This window comes from Histoplasma capsulatum, genomic scaffold, assembly GCF_000149585.1.
Source record: "Histoplasma capsulatum NAm1 scaffold_6 genomic scaffold, whole genome shotgun sequence".
Classification (NCBI taxonomy): Eukaryota; Fungi; Ascomycota; class Eurotiomycetes; order Onygenales; family Ajellomycetaceae; genus Histoplasma; species Histoplasma mississippiense.
This window is the reverse complement of record NW_001813977.1, coordinates 1,812,958-1,831,310: the sequence shown is the minus strand read 5'-3', so window position 1 is coordinate 1,831,310 and position 18,353 is coordinate 1,812,958. Positions and strand designations below refer to the sequence as shown.

Genomic DNA, 18,353 nt, shown 5'->3' with positions numbered 1-18,353 from the left:
ACATAGATTGCTGGACACATATGTAGATGATCTAGATTTTCTTAATAAGAACTGTATGGCTTCTAGACTTTCGGGCAACGTAGCGGTCATGTTCTGCTACGTTGGAGATATTGGGCGTAGATGGTAGTAGACAAGCAGTGTGTGCGCGGGCAAAGGCAAAAAGTAAAGAGAGACGAAGAGGCCCGGGGGAAGCCTATGGTCCTGACGATTTAAATACTTTTGCGGGGCGTCAATTACGTTTCGGAATTTTTAATATGTTGATATTCTCAAAGTGGAATTCTCTTTCTGGAAACAAAATATTGGCATTAGACCACCTAAGTGCTGGTTAGTATTGATTGGCATCGTTATTTTGCAACAGCACCAGAGTTGTGGCTCTGCGAGAGAAATAGGTGCCGTGATTGCATCATGAAGTGCTTCCAACAGTTCCACACCTGATGCGTATTGGTGGATCGGCCAGCGAGCTGAAAGAAATAACGAGACAGCGAAAAATGCAGTTAATCATATGGATCATTTCTGGAAGTTAGTGGACGGCCTCCTTTGGTTTCTTCAGCATCATACGAACCCCATTTTGTCAGACTCTCAATTAGCTGTTGGACCCGGGCCGGCATGGACGGGCCCCACTTCTTCGAGCACTCAGAGTTCTCTTCAATGCTTAGCCCATAGAGATCACTGAATGATTAAGAGCGGATTCTGGATGGTTGAGAGATGGATTGTGGAACAGACAACCCAACACGGAGTGCTAGATGTTCTATGGAGGGAGCGGGTGTTTCCGAAGACCATTCATGCTTCAGCGGATTTCAAATGCGCTTCTTAGCTTCTGGTTTCTTATCTGTGGAGAGTCCAAGAAAACCTGGTAATATGATCTCAGTCCTCGAAATCCGAACATTCCGTAAGATGATAGGAATGTCTGCGGACCGCGGCAGTCAATTGCCTTGTCCGTCGATGAGCGAAAATCGTGATTTGGCGTGTAGCTTCACCTTTGTCCCCTCCAACACGAGGTGTATGAAACGGCAGTTACCACCCCGCTCTACAATTGTACCCAGAGGCAGTCCCTCCCATTTGTCATTGTGTAGCCAGCGATTGCCACTATGAGTTGTTTTGGCTTCTCATGGATATTGACAAGTGACGTAGCATTCTGGGCGCGGGCAAAGAACACACATTGTCATCCAAGCCCCACAGATAGTTGAACACATGAAGCCAGCAGCATGCTTGATGCTGACTGACATGGCATACATATATCGCGCATACCAGGCGAGCTGCACCAGCGTCCCTTTGGACACAAGCATATCAGAATGACTAGAGTTCACTAACCGGCACAATGCCTCTCCAGTAGCTGTGCTTTTTGTCTGATCGGCCTCCACTCAGCTATTTGGCAATCAGACCAACTCTGCGCTGAGCAGGTGAGTTCTCTCAGGACCTTCATCGTGTAGTAGCTACGTCACTCCTTTGAGAGAAGACCGTCTGCAGTTGGACCAGCCAGAAAGCACTTTAGGCTGGTCGGTTGAGCGGCCAAGAGGCATCCGTTCCGTCCCAGTAAAGAAATTTTCAAAAGAATCTCAGTACTTCCCGATACGTGCAAAGCGGATCGCCTCAAATACTAGTTAGTACTCTTGCCTCGACTAGCAGTCCAGTCCATTCACCGCCTCTGCTGCGATGCGGAGACATGTGTGGTCGGAGAGCTGTCAATGCGAGAGAGACACTTGCCAGTGTAGAGTCCCCTCTTAAGGGCGTAGTAATTAGATCGAGAACGGCGCCGCGGATGTCAGAGTATTCCTAGTAGTATAGGAAGATGAGTTGCATCCGAGATCGAAAAGTAAATCGTTGGACGTTCCGTTTTATGTCTTGGCACAACTGTCTTGGCACAAATCCAAGCCCAACGTTGGAATCACACACGTGATTTACACGACGCGTCGAAGCAAATTGATTCCGCAGTTTCATCGAGACAACAGTGGGAGCATAATATCAGCACGCTGGAAGAATTATTCCACATTTCAAACGAGCTCATTATGGATAAGCCAGAGTCATCTTCAGCTCAGGCCAAAAGAGGCCTGCAAGAGAATCTCGCGGGGGCTCCCGCAGACTACGAGTTACCTTGGTAAAGCGAAGGTCCTCTTCAATCGAGAACGGCGAATTTGGTACTAATTAATTTCACACACGGATGTGTAGGGTAGAGAAGTACCGGCCTGTATTCCTCGATGACATCGTCGGAAACACAGAGACCATTGAGCGGCTGAAAATCATTGCGCGCAATGGCAACATGCCGCATGTTATCATCTCCGGCATGCCGGGGATCGGGAAGACGACTTCGATCCTGTGTCTAGCGCGACAGATGCTGGGAAATTCATATAAGGAGGCTGTTTTAGAATTGAATGCTAGTGACGAGAGAGGTGTGCTGCTCTTGTTTTTCGTCATTGTGGCTGTTGTTGCTACTGCTTCTGCATGATTTTTACTCGCTCTGCAATGATTCGATCGATCTGGTTTACTCACCGTGGCTTTCGCAGGCATCGATGTGGTTAGAAACAGAATAAAAGGCTTCGCGCAGAAAAAAGTCACACTCCCACAAGGGCGACATAAGTTGGTGATCCTCGACGAGGCAGACAGGTTGGTATACACACGCACAGTCCTCTCCCAATTCCACCTCCCCATCCACTCCCCCACCTGCTCACCCAAACGATATCCGCAGCATGACATCTGGTGCGCAGCAAGCCCTCCGACGAACCATGGAGATCTACTCCACAACGACGCGCTTCGCCTTCGCCTGCAACCAATCGAACAAAATCATCGAACCACTGCAATCCCGCTGCGCCATCCTGCGCTACGCGCGCCTGACGGATGGGCAGATCCTCAAGCGGCTCACACAGATCTGCGAGGCGGAGAAGGTAAAATACTCCGAAGACGGGCTGGAAGCATTGATATTCAGCGCGGAGGGCGATATGAGGCAGGCCATCAACAACCTGCAGAGCACCTGGGCTGGATTCGGGTTCGTGAGCGGCGAAAACGTCTTCCGCGTCGTCGACAGTCCGCACCCGGTCAAAGTGCAGGCGATGATCAAGGCGTGCTGGGAGGGGAAGATCGATGCGGCGTTGGATTCGTTGAATGAATTATGGTAAGTAGGACCTGAGTCATGTATGTATTATACATATGAACTGACGACAATCGTACTCACCCATGGGCGTGGTTTCGCAGGGATCTCGGCTACTCCTCTCACGACATAATCAGCACGATGTTCCGGGTGACGAAGACGATGCCGACGCTCTCTGAACATACCAGACTCGAATTCATCAAGGAGATAGGCTTTACACACATGCGGATATTGGAAGGGGTGCAGACGCTCGTGCAGCTCAGCGGGTGTCTGGCCAAGCTATGCCGGATCAACATGAAGCCGGAGAGCTTCCAGCTTCCGTCGTTGAAGCGGTGAAGAGGTGAAGGGGTGAAGGGGTGAAGGAGTAAAGTGACAACTCTGTTTTGAAGCAACAGCCCCGGGCTGCACGCCACAAATAAAAAGAAAAGAAAAGAAAAGAAAAGAAAAGAAAAGAAATATGTTCTTCCCCGTCCAGCCCGCACGCATCGAATTGAAAAAGAAAAGAGCAAACAAGAGCGTCTGGTAAATGAAACTGGGGGTTGGCATGGGACATACCACCCGCTTCCTCTTTCCCAAAAGGTAGTCCGTCGACGACGAATATGTCAGTCAGCTTTGTGGGTGGAACTGGGAACTAGGTTGGTTCTCGCACCGTTCCCACTTCCAAGGGTTTTCCGGGGGGCTGAATCTACATTGGGCACAGGAACGAGGTGGGAAACGGGAAACGAGAGAGAGAATGAACAGACAATTCATGACATTGATGACTGATAGACATGTATCCCTAACTACTCATATTCCTACAAGACCCAGTTCCCTCCAAGCATCTATTGTATGGTATCCTGATCTATAATCCCACCCCGTCTAGATAGATACACGCACAGGACGTGAGAAGCTTCGTGGCGCAGTATCCCGTCGTGGCTGGGTGAGGACGACGATTCTGGTATTGCCGAAACAGGGAATGAAGCATGACAAGTCTCTCTGGGCCAGCAGGCACTGTCACATATTACCACCACTTACTCTACTGTTCCTATTCCGATTCCTACATTACTATTGCTACTACAAAGTATTGTCTCTCTTGCAATGAGTTACACAGTCAAGTTAGCAACTCCTGCCAACGCAAGACGAAGCCTGCTTAGCTAATATCCTCATTCCCGGATGTAGTCAGTTAGTGATGTATCCAAACCAGGTATGGCCGTGTACACGCTATGTCGGATCCAGATTAGCGGCGATCCGATACCACGATCTGACCCGTCCCAGATCCAGGGGACGAATCAGATCGACCCGTGCGCGGTGGCGGATGCCGTTTCTGTGTTTTGCTGCTGTATCAGTGCTGCGCCTGTTGCTCGTCATAATCTGTACGGACCTGGAAATATTACGGAGCACCGATGTATCCGATGCAGACAGGCGACTGGCCAGTGGCTGACAAACGAGGCTCGTGTCATTGCGGCGGCTACAGACACAAACATCCACAGATACATCCTGAGAATAGCTGTAGAGACACTTGTAGATACATCGATATACACCTCCCAGCACGTAGAATACGCAGTACGGGTACACAGTTAGTGGACTGCGCAGGTACCTTCCTGCCTGAGCTACCTGACGCCGGCACCGTCAGCCTTCCCTTATATATTCGTCTCCGCCCGCCAACGGTCAACTCTACCTCCTCCTCAGCGATTCTCGTCGAATTCCCCCATTTCCTCCACTGGGCTGTCATTCTATCTATATCCTCTCCTTTCACTGTCCCCCACCGTGCATCCGCTAGTCGGCTTCCGGATTGCTCATCTCATTGCCGAATCCGGCGTCCAAGTCGATCTCGATCTGCACGACTTCAGCAGAAAACCCCCGACCAAGGAAAGAATCAACTTGATATGAGCGGGATAATCGCAATAGATCGATCGACATAGAACTCCAGCAAGCACCGTGCGCCATGCGCGGTGTCACCGCTCTCTGCACGCTGGGGACGGCGCTTCTGTTCTCCCTGTCCGCCCTGTCCACCCCCGTCAGCGCCATCCAGCTCCTCGCCAGGGACGCCCGGAACGTCGTCGGGTTCGATTTCCAGCGCAGACACGTCGCCAACCCGGTCGAGAGGGACAGGCTGAGGAAAAGGAAGGGCAATGTAGTTGAGCAGATGCTGAACAATGAGGTATGCATCTGCAATGTTATCTGTTGTTAATTTCGCTGTGCTTCCCCGATCCAGAACGCATATATATATACACGAGAATATATTTCTGATTCAACCGCACGTTGCCCATGCAATGCCAACAGGTGACGCTGTATTTCTGTAACATAACGCTGGGCACTCCGGAGCAGCCCCTGCGCATGCATCTCGACACCGGCAGCAGTGACCTCTGGAGTAACGCTCCCGACTCGACGCTGTGTACCCAGAATGGAGATCCCTGCAGCGCCGGAGGAACCTATGACCGCACTGCCTCGTCGACCTACGGGTTCGTCAATTCCCTGTTCAATATCTCCTACGTTGACGGCTCCAGCGCCAGTGGCGATTACGTGACGGATACAATGAGGATTGGGGGGGGTGTCGTTGAAAGACTTCCAGTTCGGGGTGGGGCATACGTCCTCTTCGTCGGGTACGTTAAACAGATAGGAGAAGACCGGAAAGGAGAATCATGAAAAAAAAAAAAAAAAAAAGAGAGAGAGGGAGGGAGGGAGGGAGAGGAAGAGAGGAAGAGGAAGGGACAAAAGAAGCTGGCTAACCTTTTGATAGAGGGTGTCCTCGGTATTGGATACCCTACGAACGAAGCCCTGATGGCCATGTCGGGCCAAAAGCCCTACGCAAACCTCCCCTTCGCCCTCGTGAAGCAAGGCTTGATCCACTGGCCGGCCTATAGCATCTGGCTCAACGACCTCGACGCCAGCACTGGCAGCATCCTCTTCGGCGGCGTCAACACGGAGAAGTTCCACGGCAATCTCCAAACACTCCCCATTCGGCAAAGGGAAGGCGGCATCTACGTAGACCTCGTTGTCGCCCTCACCGGCCTAACCCTGACAACCCGCGGTGTCACCCAAAGACTTGCCGCAGGCGCCGTCCCCGTCCTACTTGACACCGGTAGCAGCCTCAGCTACCTCCCCGACCCGCTCGTCGATACTATCTACACCGCCATCCAGGCCATATACGACCAGCCCAGCGGCGCCGCTTTCGTGCCCTGCCGCTACCGAGACGCGAGCGCCTCCTTCACCTTCCAATTCGGCAACAGCCGCAACGCCAGCATCACCGTTGGCATGGACGAGCTCGTCCTCGACCTCGCCTCCATCACCTCCAGCCCCGACCCCAACAGTAAGCCTCCCAACATCAAACCAACCTTCTCCAACGGCGAGCCCGCCTGCCTCTTCGGCATCTCCCCCGCCGGGGACAGCACCCCGATCCTCGGCGACACCTTTCTGCGCAGCGCCTACGTCGTCTACGACCTCGGCAACAACCAGATCTCCCTCGCGCAGACCAACTTCAACGCCTCCGCGGACCGCATCCTGGAAATCGGCGACGGCGCCGCGGCTGTACCGTCCGCGACCGGCTCGCCGCCCGCAACTTCGACGGCCGGCGCGGGACCCACGGCGCGCCCGTTGCAGGTGGGCCGCGTGGGCGCGTGGGCGGGGTTGGTGGGGTTCATGGCCGGCGCGGCGGTGTTGGGGGTCGTGTAAATCATTGATGGCGACACGGTGTGAGGAATTGGATTTTGGGGTGGGGGAGGGTTTCTGGGATTTCTTTGGTTTTGACTCCGTGGGTACCAAAAAAAAATAAAAATAAAAATAAAAAATAAAAAAAAATAAACCCAAAAAATAAACAAAAAAGCTCTTTTGGATGAATAAAAATCTCTGGCAGACTCTACATCGAGGGGGAGGGGGCGCGTTTCTTTTATCTGTATATTCTTGTTTTTTATTCTTGTTGATTTTCAATTTACCCCTTTTTCCTTTTTCCTTTTTCTTTTTCCCTCTCGCTCTGCATCGCATCTATCTCTCTATCTTTCTATCCATCTTTCGTTCAAAACCACATACCTAACACACCATACATATACGCTATACGCGCACATGTACTGTACATAACTATGTATAGCAGACCGTGTCTTTGGCCTTTGCCTTTGCCTTTGCCTCCGTCTTCGTCTTTCTGTACAGTACTTCCAAAACTCATATATATATTTTTCAGCATGGGAACTAACGGACTGCGCTGGGGTTGTTGGTTTGGTTTGGTTTTGTTTGGTTGGTTGGTTAGTTGGTTTGGCCGGGGAAGAGGTTTTGTTGGGAGGGAAGACAAAAACGGAAAAAAAGAATGAATTTTTTCTTTTTTTTTCTTTTCTTTTTTCTTTTTTCCTTTTTTTTTTTTTTTCTTTCACCGTTTTGCATTCTTTCTTCACGTAAAAGGGGAGGGGGAGTGGGTCGCGACCGCGATTGGAGACGAGGTATATACTCCCCTCTCTGTGCTGTTCGGATTTGCAGCTATTAGAGCCCGGGTTGGGCTGTGCATCGTGGTATATGTATTTAGTTCGCTGTGGGGAGGGGAAATGCGCTGCGGGCGGGCGGGGAAGGGGGGGTTGGTGGGTGGGTTCCAGGAGGGTTGAGATAAGAGACGTCGACTCGACATTTTGTATATACGTTAGTATGTAAGTATCTATGTACGGCACAAGACGCAGTCCGCTATGAATCAGAGAAAAGTAAAAAAAGTAACGCGCTTGACCATCATGCATGCATGCAATGCAATGCATGCATTCCGCCATCTAGCCACATCAAATATCTTGCTGCTTGTCTCGAAATATCCCGCGTCGAACCACTACCGCCCTGGCTCCTCCACCATCATCGTAACCACCATCAGCATCACTACCATCTTCACCCTCATCAGCCATCCCAAGCCTACATCCACCACCACGATCATCATCACATTTCCAAACCTCCACTTCCACCCCACCGCCATCGTTATCGTTATCGCCATCACCCAACCCGCCCAAGACCCTCCAAGCCATCTCCGCAACCCTCCCCGCCTGGCCCTTATCCCCACACTCAAGCACGACAAGGTCCGCATCCACCCACGACAGGGCCGCGGAGAGCACGTGCGGGTAGAACATATCCTCCCGCCGCGCATCAACGACTGCTGCGTCGCAGGCGCTCATCTCCAGCCTGCGTTCGGGTGCCGCTGGGGACGGGAGAGAAGATGTACCAGCGGCATCAGTGGTGGTGGTGGTGGTGGTGGTGGTATTATTATTATCGGCATTACCGTTCTGGGTATTATTGTTAGCGGTAGGCAATGGCGCGCGGTCCGCCGAGCGCGATTCCGCCCGAGGATGAGGATGTTCCTGTTGCTGCCGATGGATGGGGCCGCGGGCGGGCGGCACGAGGGCAAGTTTGGGCTCGTACCTGCGCACGCTGCGGGCTGTGGTGCCGTTGGCGAATTGGGCGGGGGAGATGTAGGGTGGGTTGGAGAGGAGGATGGTGATTACGGGGTTTATTTCTGGTTCCGCTGCTGCGGCTGCTGCGGCTGCTGCGGCTGCGGTCTTGGATGCCGGAGTCACGCTGCTGGTGTACAGTCCAGAGAGCTCCGATTGCCCAGAGAGCACATCGCCCTTGACGAACGACACCTCGTCCCTGGCCCTCTCGCTCAGCGTTCCAAGTGCGATGTTGTGCTTGAGATTCTCCCGTGCTAACCTGAGTGCGCGGGTGCTTATATCCACCCCACATATTTGCAGTTTTGGGAATACGGGGCTGAGAAGGGAGTGGAGGAGGAGTGGAATGCAGCCGGTGCCCGTGCAGAGGTCAACGATGCGAAGGGTCGGCAGGTGTTCACATTTACATTCGTCCCTGTGCGCGAGGCCCTTTCGCCTGGTGGGTGCGAGTTCCGAAAGCAACAAGTTGGCAACGCGAGCCGTATATGATTCCGTCTCCGGTCTTTTCAGAGGAAATTAAATTGATAGAAAAACAACGATGTGAAATTAGCTTATTATATATGGATATAAAATAGAAAACTTCACCCAGCATACGAAGCATACGACGAAAAGCGCCAGGGAAAACGCAAAAGACAGTTGTAGTGTATCTTTTTGTTGAAAAAAAAAAAAAAAAAAAAAAAAAAAACAAACAAACCTCGGAATCAACACCCCCCTCCGACACAGCATCTCCAAGTCGCCAAAGGGCTGGTCACCGAGGATATACTGCAACGGCACGCCACGCGCACGCCGGCGCACCATCTCCCGCAGCCTCGATTGCACCCTCACCGCATCGAAACCGCCATTACGATCGATTTCTTGAGCCATTGGCCCACTCCCTGCCTTCCCGCCATGGGAGTGCCTATGCCTATTTCCCCGGCGCTCACCCCGGCGCGCAGCAAGGGAATGCTCGCTCAGCCATCGCAGCTCATTCCGGGCGGATGGCAGATCCCGGCATTCGCGGAGGAGGAGAGGCAGGAGGGGGTGTACTGTGTATGCGTGGCGGAGGAGAGCGAGGGGGAGACGGGGCATCGACTGTTTACCACTGCATCCCACTCGGGCTGCCGGTATATCGCGATGTATGGTGTAGGAAGTGAGTCCTGCTACATCGCTGCCTTGCCTTAATAGGGAAAATCACAACGGTAATAACTAGCACAGTTTTATCACCATTATATAACAGAAAAATACTGAAATAGTCAACGTACTTCACGGGCATACAGTTGAACGTTGGCTAATTTTACGGACCGGAATAACCTTCGGCGTGGTTTTGACCATAAAACTACATACACTACACATCTCTCACACTGTCACACATCTTGAAAACAGTGATTTTATCTTATTTCTCAAAGCTCTATCTCTTAACTAAGCTGTATTCTAACTCTAGATCACTAATTCTAACTCATAACTGCTTTTCAGATGTCGAAGAGCCTCAGGTGTTGAAGTAGAAGGACTAAATAAGAACTGATTAGATTTTGAGCTGAGCATGGTTTATTTTATAGACTCATTTTTTTTAAAACCACGTCCAACTGGAACCCGAACTTTCACTTAATATCGAGTCCCTGGTGACATTGCTCCTCCACATCGCGCCGAAGTCTAAAATCTTGTTGACTGCTAGCTTAAGAAGGGGGTGGGTTGTTGAACGACGATCTGTAGCAGGACAATCTGTATGTTCAACGCACACCAGCTGAGGAACTTTATTAGAAGAGGGCGATCGCTAAGGGGTATATGACCGGATATGATTAATATGGTATTAATATGTCCTAAATCGAGACGTGACTTCAACTGGATATATATTTTCTACTGGATTCTGGATGTGCGGCCAGCGGCCTCATGTCGTTCCAATATGGCTTTTTAGTTCGGCTTTCTGGGTGAAGCCAGTCGACCTGCCCGCTTTCGGCACTTTGGGTCTCCAACTGGCATACCGTTCGGAACTGGTCGGCGCCAAAGGATCCTCCGTGTCGGGGGGGTGGCATTTTGTAGCGGTTGCTGTACCAATAACTGGCGTTGGGGTATGGCAAGATAGGATAAATTTGTACGAAGCACCTGTGAAGGGCGATGAATGAACTATGTACGGTACAAATAAACACTAAACATGTGGTTTCCACCAGCGCCCGAGCGCCGTAGCCTTCCTCGAATACTAACCAATGTGCTCGTATCAGAATGCTGTGTTGTATCCAGTCTTCCACCACAGCTTTTGGCGCTGGGGTTGCATGGCTCTTTGGTGGCTCATTCAGGGATGGTGATTCATTATCAGATTCACCAAGGTTACTTATTCCTTGTTTCTGTGGGGGATAGCCATCAATTCAGAGCCAGTCAAAGATATTTCATGTAGCATTTTCTGATGCCGATTCTTTCTCAAGATTCAGAGCTTTGTACTGTACTTGATGAGTGTATTTATTGCCAGATGCTGGGCTAGTGGACAGGGCAGATGTAGTGATTTTAACACACAATGCATATAATATTGAAGACTGTGACCAGTACACTGTGAATGACACTGTATGTAGACAGATCTCAAGTTCAGCATCTTCAAGATATCTATGAAGACATCAGTCACTGAGTGTGCTGAATCAGATAGAGAAGTCAGCACTCATAAATTTAAAGTGGTTGGATGGATCCGCGGCGGCCATAAATCCCACAACGGCGCCGTTGGCCGCAACCTGACTTGGCGTCGGTGGTCCAATGGTTACGATTCGACATTCCCATGGTCACTGCGGAAACTATCGATAGTGTCAGTCTTCTGACGATGTCGAGACCCGGGTTCGATTCCCGGCCGACGCAGCCATTATTTTTTCTATTTTTTCAATATATATTTTATTTGTATTACATGAACAGTACATATTGAGGAGGCTGCAGGTAAAATAGTCCTACGTGGTTGGCTGGTTGGCCTCAGTTATGCAGACGAGCCAATGTCGTCAGATTAGGAAACGATTCCCGGTGATGATAACCTCGTCATGTATTTCATATTTCTACACCCCCGCCCAAGTCTTCGAAAGGGACATCTCATCATTCCTCAAATGAAAAGCATTGGATAATGTCTATCTCGGATAACAGCCAATGGGTCTAAACAGAGTTCCCTTTTCATCCTTGGGACCTAAAGGGAAAGAAACCTCCAAAAAATTACTTACAGATGGTATGGTATACATATTCTAAGGAAAAATGGGGTGAAGTAAAGCAATAAAAACAGTCCTCACGAACTGGCCCACCTCTTCCAAAACTTCCACCAACCCGCTTCCACGCTGAGCAGATTCTTCCCATCTCTTTTTCTAATCCTCCAGAAATACACCGGAACTGCCGCGACGTTAAACCCAAGTACAAGGAGCGTCTGCAGCGGCTCCGCAAACACCGCCCGGCTCAGCAGAAACAAGCTCACGCAACAAAAGATAATCGGCGTCGTAATCCACGTCTTGTACGCCCGCTCCAGGTGCGGCTCCCGGATCCGCAGCACAATCAGCCCCAGCACCGTAAGGAAATAAAAGGTGTACCCCGCCACGCCATAGAAGGTGACCAGGGTCGCAAACTCGCCGACGGAGATGTAGATAGTTGTCAGCGTGAAGTTGAACATCATGGCGTAGATGGGCGTGTAGCCGATTCCGACGTCGTCGCCGAAGACGCGGATGAGGGCCTCGCGGAACCAGGAGCGATGGCGGAGCCGCAACCCTGCTGCACTGGCGGCGGAGCCTGCTATGCCGATCTTCCCGAAGATCGACGGCAGGTAGCCTTCGCGCCCTGCGGCGTAGACGAGTCTGCCGGAGGTAAAGGCGGTGGCGTTTAGGGCGCCGAAGCAGCTGGCGGAGACGACGAGAGCGAGAACTAGGGCGCCGATGGGACCGAAGACTTTCCCGCCGAATTGGACGGCAACGGTGTTGGTTGCGTTGATGGTTGACGAGGGTAGGACGAAGAAGTAGGAGATGTTCGCGAGCATGTAGCATAGGATGACGGCGGGCATGGCAGTGTGGATTGCTCGGGGGAGATCGCGGCTGGGATTCTTGAATTCTCCCGTCACGTAATTTGTCTAAATATCCATGGGTGAGTGAGTTTAACCCGTTAAAAAATATAAATCAGGCAGAAAAGGGGGGAGAGGCGGGAGGATTTCGGGGGAGATAAAGAAACAAGACATACGTTATCCCACCCGTCAAATGCCCACAAGCCCGCATACAACGCTACCGCCCAGCTTGAAACATCGGTGCTGGTACCCTCGAACCAGCCCGTCGTCCGCCATTCCCGCTCCGGCTCACCCTTATATGACAGTCCTGTAGTAGCGACAACGATCCCGATAATGGTAACCCCGAGGAGGGCCAAAAACTTGAAAAACATAAACACGTCCCCGATGCGCGTACCCAGGCGGGTAGATATACAGTTCAGACCCGTTATGATCAAAAGGCCCAGAATGGCCACCCCCTTGTTAACCCAAGGGCTAATAAATTCGACGTCCGCACCAACGATCGCCCGCACAACATATTCGCCAAATATGATCGAGATGATGGCCGCGGAGCCTGGTTTCAGCACAAACACCGCAGACCAGGTAAACAAGAAACCGATCAGCTCCCCAAATATCTTGGCCAGGTACACCTGCGCACCGCCATTCAGGGGTATCGCACCGCCTAGTTCCGCATAGCTCGCGCCGCCGGTCCAGGCCAACAGGCCCGCAACCGCCCACACAATCAACGAGGCACCGGGGGATCCTGCATTTGCGTTGACGCGGCCTGGGGACTAGTATATGCCCGATCCGATCACCAGTCCGATTATCAACGACAGGCCATTCAAATATGTCAGAGTCTTGCGTCTTTCCAGCGAGCCGTCGATGACGCCATTGTTACCGTCTAGAGAGAGGGCGGAGGGACCACCGAGCGGGACATAGCCGCCCACAGTCTGCGAGAGGGGAAAAAGGTTACTGCCAAAGTCAAAGGCAGAGGAGACGGAGTAGGATCGTGCATGTCTTGAGCGCGTAGGTTCGTAGATGGGGTCGGAGAAAGGGTCTTGGTTCTCGAGAGAGGCTTTGCGGGAGGAGGAGATGCCAGAGGGGGACGAGGAGCGGGAGTTGGAGCTGCCTGCCTCTCCTTCGTCGTCTTCGCCGTTATGCCGGCCGGACGAGGAGGCGAGGGAGGCGAGGGAGGCTAACTCAAGCGAATCTCTGGACGCGTTGCTGACGGGCCATCTTGATTCTCGGGGGCCCGCAGTCATTCTTTGTGGAGGACGTGGTGTTGCTCGTCGTTGTGTTTCTGGAGGCTTTCTCTCTGGGGCGCCTAGGAAAAAGAGTATACATTCGTCGCCATTCCAGGAGGGGGAGGACAGTTGTTCTAGTTTGGGATGTGGAGTTGTAATGCTACATTGGGTATCAAATCATAAAGCCGTGGACAGAGGAGTATGTATTTGAGGAGGAGGAGACAGAGGAAAAGGAAAAGGAGTCGCTGTCGTCGTTGAAGTTCCCTTGTCGCATCAGCAGGAAAAAGGAGCAGTCGGGCTGGCGGGAACCTGGATATACTTCGCGCTAGTGGATATTTGTAGGGAGATCGCTGTACCCCTAGGTACCATCCAGCCCGCAGCGCTCGGCAAGCTTTCTGCCCAAAAATTGAAACCAAAAATATTAATAAATAATAAATAAGTAAATAAATGAGTAAATAAATAACATCTCTTAACCTTCCCTTCCACCAGTTTCCGGCAAACCAGCTAGCCGTATAAATGTCCCTCCTCCATCCTGCTAAGCGTCTCCGGCTATCTCACCTCCAATCCACTCCCCGTCGTCGCCGTCATGCCTCCGCCGCCTTCTCGACCCAACCCTCACCCCAAAAGCAACGAACATGGCTGCGAGTTACAATAGTCACAGCGGTAGCCGCTGCCATTGGCGCCTACACTCGATATGAAGCGGACTCAGGCACCGCAACCCTAAACCCATACACTTTCACACAATATGAGCTGGTCTCCAAAATCCCCGTCTCCTCCAGCAGCAGCATCTTCACCCTGCGCCCAGTGAAGTTGGGGGACAATGACACGGTATGCAAAGAGGCGTGGCGGAAGGGTCTATGGAGTGTCCAGTTCAAGCAGCCACAGCTACAGATTGGAAGGGATTATACTCCTTTGCCTCCGCTTTCTCTTCCTCGGGCCGGGGAGGAAGGGGAAGGGCCAGGCCGCGGAGGAGGAGGAGGAGGAGGAGGAGGAGGAGGAGGAGGTACAGATTACGATGCCCTACAGTTTTTGATCCGGAAAGATCCCTATGGAGAGGTATCTGGATACCTGCACGGGCTGCCGGTGGGTGCGAAGCTGGATCTCCGTGGCCCCCGGCTGGATTACATCTTGCCTGCTGATGTGCAGGAGATCCTGTTCATTGCTGGTGGGACGGGGATTGCAACGGGTCTTCAGGCTGTACACGCGTTATTCAGAAACAACGACGGATCGGACTTGAAGAAGAAGAAGAAGAAAATGCATATACTGTGGGCTAATCGGCGGAGGGACGATTGCCTTGGAGGCGTCAGTGACAGTTCTTCCCGGCGGCCGACCACTGGTTCATCGTCGTGGTGGAAATGGGTTTTCCGCACGAGTAATGGGGCCCCTGAAAAAAGGCAAATTCAGCGGAACGACATTGAGAAGAGCGTTACGGTCCAGTATCTTGAAGAGCTAAAGGCTCAATATCCAGGCATGCTTACGGTTGATTACTTTGTGGATGAGGAAGGGACTCTCATTGGAAAGGATGCAATATTGGGGTTTACGGAACCTGAAAGAGCAACAAGGAGTCCTGGTGGTGGGACAAAATTGATTCTCATCTCTGGGCCGGACGGATTTATAAGTTACCTTGCCGGCCCTAAGATGTGGAGTGGAGGCAAAGAAATCCAAGGCCCGCTCGAAGGTCTTATACGTCAACTGGATTTAAAGGATTGGTCGGTCCGGAAGCTTTGAGATGGCTGACATCTGAAATGCAATTTGATTTTCTTTCAATGTAATCTTTCCTTCATCTGGTCACATATTGCATAGCCATGGAATTTGATTGAAATTTTCTCCAGAACGCCGGTATGCTTTTTCCCCTTTCTCTTTCTTGATATTCATCCTCCCCAAAGGCGAACACGTCTTGGTAAAGGGGGAATGTGGAATAGCAGGAAATATCATAATCACCTCACTCCCGCCCATTCGCATAGTCCTCTAGGTAAACTACCAACTTCTCCACATTCTCCACCGGCACGGCATTGTAATTACTGATCCGGATACCGCCTACGCTTCGGTGACCCTTTAGACCCTGCAGAAGCCTCCTCTCAGCCCCAGCCAGGAACGCCTTCTCCTTTTCTGCATCCCCATCGTAGACACGAAAGCAAAGATTCATCCTACTCCGCACGCTCTTATGCGGCACGATGTGGTATACCTGCGGATATTTATCCAACACGGCATATAACAGCTTCGCCTTGTGGTTCGAGACTGCTTCCTGCCCACTGATTTTTTCATCTCCGTACATCTGCACAAGCCTGGTAATAACCTCGCCAGCGATCCAGAGGTTGAAGATGGGCAATGTGTTATAGAGCGAGTTGTTTTTGGCGATGGTGGCGTAATCGAACATGATGGGCCCGGGCAAGCCGCCGATTTCTAGTTTGCGCAGCAGACCTGGGGACGGCGTTGCTGTTTGAGGGGGGAGAAGGGATTTGCGGATGATGACCAGCGTGATTCCAGCAACACCAACGTTCTTTTGGGCGCCAGCCTGTGTCATGTAGATCAGTAGAAGATACATAAAAAGATATTTAGAGAAGGAAACAAAACCCATCCCAGACTTACAAAAATAACCGCAAACTTCCGCACATCAATCTTTCGACTTAGAAAATTCGAGCTCATATCCGCAACAACCAACCTCTCATCCTCCTCCGCAACATCTCCCTCCGGTGCTTCCAAACACGCCGGAAACCCCTGAAACTCCACCCCATCCACTGTCTCATTATCGCAATAATACACAAAAGCCGGCGCATCCCCTTTCCCCCCCTCCCGCCTCGTCTTCGTAAGCCTCCACCCTTTCTCGTCCGGAATGGTCCCAAACTTCCCCCCATTCTCCTCACGCGCATCAGCAGCAACATTCACAAACCGCTCCCCACAGAGCCTCCGCGCCTCCTGCATCGCCTTCAACGACCACGAGCCCGTGACCAGGTAGTCCATCTTCAGCTCCTCATGCACGATCCGCTTCAACTCCGCCTCCACCTCCGGTCCCTCACCCTCCTTCCCATCGCGCTGGGCCTTGGCTACAAGTGCCCGCCTCCTCCGTTCAACCCACGCCCCCGACCATATTATACACGACGGCGCTAAACTCGCCGCTCCCGCCGCCCTGCATGAACAGAATCTCATAGTCATCTGCGGGAATATCCAGCAACGTGATCAGGCCCGCCTTGGCGTCGGCAAGGATCTTGTTCGCGACGGGAGAGCGGTGCGAGATCTCCGCTAGGCCCAGGCCGCAGTCGTGGTAGTTTATGAGGGTTGCGGCGGCGGATTCGATGACGGGGGTTGGGAGCGGGGCGGGGCCTGCGCCGAAGTAGGAGATGGAGGCGCGGGCAGGCATGGTAATTTTTTGGTTCTTCTTCTCTTGATGATCGTATTTTTATTACCCCCTCTTATTTAGACAAGAATATATGTATATATATTTTTCAATTGTATGATTTAGGGGGTTGAGGGGGTTGGATGGTACTGTCTCTGAGGCGGTTGTGGCGCATAGCAAAATTTGATTGTGATGATGGAGGGGCAGATCTGCCGTAAGTCGTATATCGATTGACCAATTCACTGGGGACTGACAGTTTGTTCAGCGGGATCTATGTGAACATGGAAGGCTTCTGAGACACTTGAGATATCCAGCTGTAGTCGATTTAAACGTCAATTGCTTGAGGATGAGGCGTTGAGTCATAAGGAACGGTTTATGAGGTAACTAGATGGCTTTGAATAGCTTCTGACAACAGGGCTGGAATTATCAAGACTTCTCTAGTTTTATAAAATGGAAGGGCAATCTACCGATGTAATCTCTTAGAGAAAGCAACTGATGTATACACTGAAGAAGAAAATAATGCAATCTATCATATACCAGATGATATCGCCTGCTGGATAGGGTTCCTATTATATTCAAGATATCAGAAAATTCCCTGATCAACATAAATTACTAGTTAAGAGTCAGAAAATATTATGTATTGCAGCAGTTCAATATAGACAACACTGAGATATTGCTTATTTCTATACCAAGGTTCTCAAAACTCATATTCTTCCCTTCTCTAATTTATATGATACCATAGAATAACCTGCTAACACTCAATGCCTATCCTATCCTCTTTGATAACCATTACTACGCGCCGAACTATTTCCCCCTTCCAAAGTGACCAGCCATATTCCTCACCCGTCTCCTCGTGTTTTGTGTATTGCCTCCGATTCAAATATATACATTGAAAATTGTGATATCCCTTAGAAAATAATAAGAATACCAAACTACCATGGTCCCTTCGCAGAAGTGATGGCTTTCCCTGGAGCTTCATGCTGAGGCAATTATCTCGACCAGCTCCACTCGTCTGCTAGTAAGTAGTACTTCATCGTGCAAATGTTCTCAAATTCTATACACTGTTGTTTGGATCGGATGGAATCTCTAGACCGGTGTGCTTTCGTCCTGAGATCGACATTTCTCTCTCTTCACGGCATGTCACCTGGTTGCTTTGCACGCAGTCACTCTTTGAAACAGATGGGTTTCGGACAACCGACGTCCCTAACGATGAAATCAACGAGCTCCCTCGTCCCCTTCAAGCCAATATAAGTGGCGTTGCTTGCGCCACATTCTTAGCATAAGATTATAGAGGAACTCCAACAGGCAAAATATGTTTTAACGGGAACTTTTTGGTAAACTCATGCCTGGGGTGCAA

General features: G+C 51.1%; 6 protein-coding genes and 1 non-coding gene across 7 annotated transcripts; 4 read left to right on the top strand and 3 right to left on the bottom strand.

Moving 5' to 3' along the window:
- Window positions 1-2,006: 2,006 nt before the first annotated feature.
- Window positions 2,007-3,418, top strand: HCAG_06861 (activator 1 37 kDa subunit; the record flags this gene model as incomplete). The annotated part of the gene is made up of 5 exons (XM_001539206.1): window positions 2,007-2,095; window positions 2,167-2,387; window positions 2,502-2,601; window positions 2,684-3,106; window positions 3,187-3,418. The coding sequence occupies 5 exons, from the start codon at window positions 2,007-2,009 to the stop codon at window positions 3,416-3,418; spliced, it is 1,065 nt and encodes a 354-aa protein (XP_001539256.1).
- A 1,588-nt stretch (window positions 3,419-5,006) lies between these two features.
- Window positions 5,007-6,733, top strand: HCAG_06860 (hypothetical protein; the record flags this gene model as incomplete). The annotated part of the gene is made up of 3 exons (XM_001539205.1): window positions 5,007-5,222; window positions 5,345-5,664; window positions 5,743-6,733. The coding sequence occupies 3 exons, from the start codon at window positions 5,007-5,009 to the stop codon at window positions 6,731-6,733; spliced, it is 1,527 nt and encodes a 508-aa protein (XP_001539255.1).
- Window positions 6,734-7,812: 1,079 nt separating this feature from the next.
- Window positions 7,813-9,531, bottom strand: HCAG_06859 (predicted protein; the record flags this gene model as incomplete). The annotated part of the gene is made up of 2 exons (XM_001539204.1): window positions 7,813-8,965; window positions 9,158-9,531. The coding sequence occupies 2 exons, from the start codon at window positions 9,529-9,531 to the stop codon at window positions 7,813-7,815; spliced, it is 1,527 nt and encodes a 508-aa protein (XP_001539254.1).
- A 1,633-nt stretch (window positions 9,532-11,164) lies between these two features.
- HCAG_09427 lies at window positions 11,165-11,277 on the top strand. Its single transcript has one exon. It is a non-coding gene; the product is annotated as a tRNA-Gly (tRNA).
- A 409-nt stretch (window positions 11,278-11,686) lies between these two features.
- On the bottom strand, window positions 11,687-13,680 carry HCAG_06858 (conserved hypothetical protein; the record flags this gene model as incomplete). The annotated part of the gene is made up of 3 exons (XM_001539203.1): window positions 11,687-12,511; window positions 12,619-13,202; window positions 13,317-13,680. The coding sequence occupies 3 exons, from the start codon at window positions 13,678-13,680 to the stop codon at window positions 11,687-11,689; spliced, it is 1,773 nt and encodes a 590-aa protein (XP_001539253.1).
- Window positions 13,681-14,178: 498 nt separating this feature from the next.
- Window positions 14,179-15,390, top strand: HCAG_06857 (conserved hypothetical protein; the record flags this gene model as incomplete). Its single annotated transcript, XM_001539202.1, has 2 exons — window positions 14,179-14,490; window positions 14,689-15,390. The coding sequence occupies 2 exons, from the start codon at window positions 14,179-14,181 to the stop codon at window positions 15,388-15,390; spliced, it is 1,014 nt and encodes a 337-aa protein (XP_001539252.1).
- Window positions 15,391-15,604: 214 nt separating this feature from the next.
- HCAG_06856 (hypothetical protein) lies at window positions 15,605-17,020 on the bottom strand (the record flags this gene model as incomplete). Its single annotated transcript, XM_001539201.1, has 3 exons — window positions 15,605-16,177; window positions 16,252-16,701; window positions 16,739-17,020. 3 exons carry the CDS (start codon window positions 17,018-17,020, stop codon window positions 15,605-15,607), a joined length of 1,305 nt encoding a protein of 434 aa, XP_001539251.1.
- Between the last annotated feature and the right edge of the window lie 1,333 nt (window positions 17,021-18,353).